Source organism: Pristis pectinata, chromosome 37 (assembly GCF_009764475.1).
Source record: "Pristis pectinata isolate sPriPec2 chromosome 37, sPriPec2.1.pri, whole genome shotgun sequence".
In the NCBI taxonomy this organism is placed as follows: Eukaryota; Metazoa; Chordata; class Chondrichthyes; order Rhinopristiformes; family Pristidae; genus Pristis; species Pristis pectinata.
This window is the reverse complement of record NC_067440.1, coordinates 6638518-6645678: the sequence shown is the minus strand read 5'-3', so window position 1 is coordinate 6645678 and position 7161 is coordinate 6638518. Positions and strand designations below refer to the sequence as shown.

Here is a 7161-nt window from a genome sequence, read left to right as displayed (position 1 = left end):
TGGGCCATTAGAACATACAACAGTACAGCACAGGAACAGGCCCTTCAGCCCACCATGTCTCTGCCGACCGTGATGCCAAATTAAATTAACAGGCCTTTAACAAATTAAACTGCCTGCACATTAATTAAACTGGTTTATTATTGTCACATGTACCGAGGTACAGTGAAAAACTTCGACAGACACGAGAGAGACTGCGGATGCTGGAAATCTGGAGCAACGAACACTAAATGCTGGAGGAACTCAGCAGGTCAGGCAGCATCTGTGGAAGGAAATGAACAGTCGACGTTTCGGGCCGAGAAAACTTGTCTTACACACCGTTCACACAGATTAATTCATTACCACAGCGCGATGAGGTAGTACAAGGTAAAAGTAATAACAGAATACAGAGTAAAGTGTTACAGTTACAGAGAAAGTGCAGTGCAGGCAGACAATAAGGTGCAAGGGCCAGGACGAGGTGGATTGTGAGGTCAAGAGTCCATCTTATAGTACTAGGGAACCGTTCAATAGTCTTATAACAGCGGGGTAGAAGCCGTCCTTGAGCCTGGTGGTACATGCTCTCAGGCTTTTGTATCTTCTGCCCGATGGGAGGGGGGAGAAGAGAGAATGTCTGGGGTGGGAGGGGTCCTTGACATGATCTGCACCCCTCCGTTCCCTGCATATTGATGTGCCTGTCTAATGCCTCTTGAACACCACTTTTTCCACATCCCCTTGGCAGCATGCTGCAGGCACCCGCCACTCTCTAAAAAAAACTTACCCCACACATCTCCTTCAAACTTTTCCCCTCTCACCCTAAAGCTATGTCCTTTGGTCTATGACATTTCCACCCTAGGAGAAAGACACTGACTTTCTACCCTATCTATGCCTCTCATAAACTTCTATCAGGTCTCCCCTCAGCCGCCGATGGTCCAGAGAAAGCAGCCCAAGTTTGCCTTTAATGTGGTAACTGGCTGATAAACGGGTGAAGAGGGATGGAGCCAAGAGCAGTGATACAGTTGCTCCATTTATTGTCCACCAGCAGAGGGTGACAGACAGCTGTGTACAACATACTGCTCTCCCAGTCACAGAGTTGTACAGCACGGAAACAGGCCCTTCGGCCCAACTGGTCCATGCCGACCAAGATTCCCATCTAATCTAGTCCCATTTGCCTGTGTTAGGCCCATATCCCTATCAACCTTTCCTATCCATGTACCTGTCTAAGTGTCTCTTAAATGTTAATGTACCTGCCTCAACCACGTTCAATCGATGGACCACCCTCTCGGTGAAAACGTTACCCCTCTTGTCCCTGTTAAATCTCTCAGCTCCTAAATTCCCATGATTCGGCATCTGGCTCACCAGGTAATGTTTGCTGCGCTTCCTCCCGATCCCTGGGGCTCCAGTTCCCACCCTCCCTTTTAGCCCAGTCCAGATGTAAGGGTCTCAGCCTGAAACATCGACTGCCCATGTCCCCCCCACAGCTGCTGCTCGACCCGCTGAGTTCCCCAGCAGATTGTTTGTTGCTCCAGATTCCAGTGTCTGCCGTCTGCTGTGTCTGCCCTTAAGCTTACCTGGTTCACTGAAGAATTTATTATGATAACCTGTAGTATCACAAACATTGTGATATTTATAAATGACATGGACAAAAATGTAGGATGATAGTTCGCAGATGACACATAACGGTGGAGTTGTGAGCAGTGTGGGCTGTCGATACAGCAGGATATAGATCAGTTACGGATATGGGCGGAGAAATGGCAGCTGCAGTTTAATCCGGGAAAGTGTGAGGTATTGTACTTTGGGAGGTCAAATATGAGGGGAAAGTATACAGTAAATGGCAGGGCCCTTAACAGCAGTGATGTACAGAGGGATCTTGGCGTCCAAGTCCATACCTCCCTGAAGGTGGCCGCACAAGTAGATAAGGCGGTAAAGAAGGCGTACGGCACGCTTGCCTTCATCGGTCGGGGCATTGAGTATAAGAGTCAGGAAGTCATGATGAAGTTATATAAAACTTTGGTCAGGCCGCACTTGGAGGATTGTGTGCAGTTCTGGTCGCCCCCGTTACAGGAAGGACATGGAGGCTTTGTAAAGGGTTCAGAAGATGTTTACCAGGATATTACCTGGATTAGAGGGTATGAGACATAAGGAGAGGTTGGACAAACTTGGATTATTCTCTGGAGTTTTGGAAACTGAGGAGAGACCTGACAGAAGTTTATAAAATTATGAGAGGCATATATAGACAGCCAAATATTTTTTCCAGGGTAGAAATGCTAAATACTAGGGGGCATAGGTTTAAGGTGAGGGGGGAATATTTAAAGGGGATGTGCGGGGCAAGTTTCTTTATGCATAGAGTGGTGGGTGCCTGGAACGGACTAAGGGTGGGAAGGGTAGGGAAGGGCAAAGGATCGGCACGCAAACAAAAACTTTTCACAATATCTCGGTACATGTGACCATAATAAACCAATCACCCGCTGACTTAGGTTTGATGAACCTAGTCCACTCCTTCTGAATGTTTAATTTTGAGCCTGGAGTTAGATAAAATAACAACATACAAAGCAATCGCAGGGAAGATGATTTTATTCATACAAAAATACTGTGAATCTTTCCAAAGACAAGCAAGATGTCAGCAGCAGTTGACTAGAAACAGTGAGGAACGGTGCACAGTGGAACCGGAAAACCATGGGCTCCGGTGATGCTCCTGACTAGCGGAAAACTCTAGGCAGGGACGGAATTACTCAGTGTGTGTAAGGGCCACGCTAGGTTTGGCTCAGTGGTAGCACCCTAGGCTTTGAGCTTGAAGGTTGTTTGTCCTGCTCAAGGTTCGTGAGGCATTGATCGATGCCAATGCACTGTAGCTCTGGCAGAGTGCTGCACTGGGAGGTAGCATCCATCTGATGTTACCTTGAACTTGCATACACGCCCTGGTGAATGTAAAACTGTTATAAGCCCTCAGTTCTCCCTTTTACTCGAGCCAGTATTTATTTTTTGATCATTATCAGTAAAGATGGCAGATGATTACGTTATTGCTGTCCGTGGAGATATTCCTGCCGTATTTCCCACATTACAACTGGGACAATACAAGAACAGCCACTTACCTTCAACCATTCGGTTCTTGAACCAACCAGCACAACCCTAATCACTATAGCAACACTGGGGCCACTTTGCACTACAATGGGCTTTCTTTTTGTTCTAATTGTGTTCTTTCTTATATAATTTGTTTTTCTTGTGAATGTCTCTGATGCTGTGTGCCTGTGATGCTGCTGCAAGGAAGTTTTTCATTGCACCTGTGCACACATAGACTTGTGCGTGTGACAATAAACTCGACTTTTGACTTCAATTCATTGGCTGTGAAGAGTTCTCAGGCGGTACAATGCAGCGGTTAGTGCTGCTACTCCCACAGCTCCAGAGACCCCAGTTCAACCCTGACTTCTAACACTGTCTGCATGGAGTTTGCACGTTCTCCCTGTGAACGCACAGGTTTCCCTGGTTCTGTCATGCTGCAGAGATATGCGGAATTGGTAGGTTGATTGGTTACTAAGGTAGGAACATCAGGGTGGAGTTGGTGGGCATGTACTAGGGACAATAGTGAATGGGGAAATGTGGGAGTATGGGATTGCCTCAGAGATCCAGCATAACTCAGTGGGCCAAATGGCCTCATTCTATGTCAGGAGAAATATGGGACTACCAGAAGTCGTTGTGTTATCGTTATTCCTTTCTTAGGAGGACAACGTAGAACAGAGAACAGAACAGCACAGGAACAAGCCCTTCGGCCCACAATGTCTGTGCTGACCATGATGCCAACCTAAACTGCACGTGGTCCATATCCCTCCACTCCCTGCCTGTTCATGTGCCTGTCTAAATGCCTCTTAAACATTGCTATTGTGTCTGCTTCACCACCACCCCTGGCAGCACGTTCCAGGCACCCACCGCACTCTGTGTCTTAAAACTAGCCTTGTAAATCTTCTTTAAACTTTCCCCCTCTCACCTTAAACCTGTGCCCTGCAGTATTTGACATTCCTACCCTGGGAAAAAGACTATTGACCCTATCTGTGCCTCTCATAACTTTATAAACTTCTATCAGGTCTCCCCTCAGCCTCCAACGCTCCAGAGAAAACAACCCAAGTTTGTCCAACCTCTCCTCACAGCTCATGCCTTCTAACCCAGGCAGCATCCTGGTGAACCTCTTCTGCACCCTCTCCAAAGCCTCTGCATCCTTCCTGTAATGGGGCAACCAGAACTGCACACAATTGATGTGCTATCTTCAAGCTCTAAGATGCAATGCTTGCTACAAAATCAGGGTCCTTGGCAAGTCATTCAATACATCAGTTTTATTGAAGTGTGGTTTTGTTCTCTTGTTCTATTAACCTCTCATTATACTTTATGCAAAATCCTCCCATTTTGATTGTGAACATAATGCTGGAACTGTCTGGAATGATGTGATAGACAGGGAGCCATGGTTCTTGCAGAGAAAAATAAAGAACTCAGTAACTTCTCCAGGACAGCAGCAGTGGTGCAGCGGGCAGAGCCACTGCCTCACAGCTCCAGAGACCTGGGTTCGATCCCGACCTCTGTCGCTGTGTGTCTGTGTGTGGAGTTTGCATGTTCTCCCTGTGACTGCGTAGGTCTCCCCCAGGTACTCCGGTTCCCTCCCACATCCTAACGACGTGCGGAGTCAGTGGGTTAATCGTCTCCTCATGTGTGTGTTGGTGGGAATGTACAGAGATCAGTGTACATGGGTCGGCATGGACCCAATGGGCCGAAGGGCCTGTGTCTGTGCTGTGTGACTCCATGAAATCTATTGAATCCTGATTAAAATGTACATTGCTCTCAAACTTCCATCCCACGAGGGGGCAGTGCAGTTACTAATGTAAGTGGAAGATGGGTCAGCCTTTGTGAAGCAAAGTTTTGGACATTCAAATGAACGTCGTTGCAAAGATCTAAAAGCCCTGGTCCACAGCCAGGAAAACATTTTATCAGTAGTTTGAAGCAAAAACCAAACTGCACAGTGTTCCTTCCAATTTCTCAGAGATGCTGGTAACAGTGTGAAGAATTCTTGAAGATATTGCTCCTGTAACCTTTCATTTTCATGATTTAATAATAAAAAAAATGAAAACAATACACGTTAGAAAAAGTGACCACGGGAAACTGTAAACAGCGGAAATGGAGATGGTCCTGAGAGAAGTGTGCCACCCAACAGCTCCTGAGCCGGACACTCTTCTTCAGCCTTCCAAAGTCACCTTGAAAACTTTTTTGGGTGACACACTCAATCTCATCAGCTGACTGTATTCCCAATTTTTTTTACCCCCATGAAACACGATTGGCAGAAGGGTGAGAGGAAGACTTCAAATAAGAAAGCCATTCCGATCGATCATCCAGTCTTTTAACCAACTCCGGTTTCCAAGTGACCTCCCACTTGGGTCACTCAAATGGACCATTACATACATTAACAAAGGAAAGGTACAAAAGTAGGGACTAACATTTGAAGCTGGTCCAAGTGTTTCTTCAATTAGCTAGTAGTCTCAGCCAAAAGCCGCCTGCTCTGATTAGGTCCAAACTTCAATTGGGACCATACCTTCTTTACTGTTCAATGGGGGGAGGAGATGTTCGCCGGACAGGAAATAGAGTGGATATTGGACCAAGAAGCCGTGGATGTCTTTGATTTTCTCCTGAGCTTCCTCTGGATTCTCAGTCACGAGGTCAGGTGCTGACACAAACTCGCGCAGTTCTGCCAGGTTTGGAGCAGAATTCGAGGGGAGGCATTTAAAAACCTGACGATTGAGGAGGGGGGGAAAATACAAAATCCAATTAAAGCTTGTCAAGTAATTTTGTATATGAGAATATGCTTCAGTAACAGAGCTGAATAGAAAAACATCATCAATCTTAAAACCATTAGTCCGATCGTGCCTCATTATTAGAGTCACACAGCACAGGAACAGGCCCTTCGGCCCAACTGGTCCATGCCGACCAAGATACCCCATACAAGCTGGTCCCACCTGCCCGTGTTTGGCCCATATCCCTCTAAACCTTTCCCATCCATGTACCTGTCCAAGTGTCTTTTAAATGTTGTTAATGTACCTGCCTCAACCACTTCCTCTGGCAGCTCGTTCCATACACGGACCACCCTCTGGGTGAAAAAGTTGCCCCTCAGGTTCCTATTAAATCTCTCCCCTCTCACCTTCAACCTAGCCCCTAGTCCTTGATTCCCCAACCCTGGGGAAAAGACTGAGTGCATTCACCCTATCGATGCCCCTCATGATTTTCTACACCTCTATAGGATCACGTCTCAAGTCTCCTATGGTCCAAGGAATAAAACACTAGCCTGTCCAATCTCTCCCTATAACTCAGTGCCTCGAGTCCTGACTCAGTCCCTTGAATTTTGAAGACTGCTGCACTTCCACAACTTAGAGTTACAGACAGAGCAGTACAGCACAGATACAGGCCCTTCAGCCCAACCAGTCCATGCCGACCACGGTGCCCACCCAGCTAGTCCTGCGTTCCGCCCATATCCCTCCAAGCCCCGCCCCTCCATGTACCTATCCAAGTGCTTCTTAAATGATCCTATTGTACCTGCCTCACCCACTTCCTCTGGCAGCTCGTTCCACACACTCACCACCCTCTGCGTGAAAAAGCTGCCCCTCAGGTCCCTTTCAAATCTTTCCCCTCTCACCCCAAACCTATGCCCCCTAATTTTAAACTCCCCTGCCCTGAGGAAAAGAATGTTACCTTCCACCTTATCTATGCCTCCCATAATTTTAAACATTTCTATAAGGTCGCCCCTCATTCTCCTCCGCTCCAAGGAATAAAGACCTAGCCTGGCCAACCTCTCCCTGTAACTCAGGCCCTCGAGTCCTGGCAACATCCTCGTAAATCTTCTCTGTGCTCTTTCCGGTTTAACCACGTCTTTCCTATAACAGGGTGATCAAAACTGTACACAGTGCTCCAAGTGCGGCCTCACCAGTGACATGTACAACTGCAACATGATGTCCCAACTCCTGTACTCAGTGCCCTGACTGATGAAGGCCAGCGTGCTAAACGCCTTTTTCACCACCCTGTTGATCTGTGACATCACCTTTAACTATGCACTTGTAGTCCTAGGTCCCTCTGTTCATGACACTCCCTAGTGCCCTACCATCCACAGTATAAGTCCTACGCTGGTTTAATGCATCACCCCACACTTATCTGTATTAAACT

The 7161-nt window shown here is 47.1% G+C and overlaps 1 protein-coding gene across 5 annotated transcripts in view; it reads right to left on the bottom strand.

The window, feature by feature from the left end:
* Positions 1-4908: 4908 nt before the first annotated feature.
* LOC127586587 (phospholipase D2-like) overlaps positions 4909-7161 on the bottom strand; it is a 341818-nt gene continuing 339565 nt past the window's right edge. For all 5 annotated transcript variants that reach the window (XM_052044668.1, XM_052044664.1, XM_052044665.1 and 2 more), the window contains one exon: positions 4909-5738. In XM_052044668.1, coding sequence (XP_051900628.1) covers positions 5514-5738 — 225 coding nt within the window. In that variant the 3' untranslated portion in view covers positions 4909-5513. The remainder of the gene's footprint in view (positions 5739-7161) is intronic.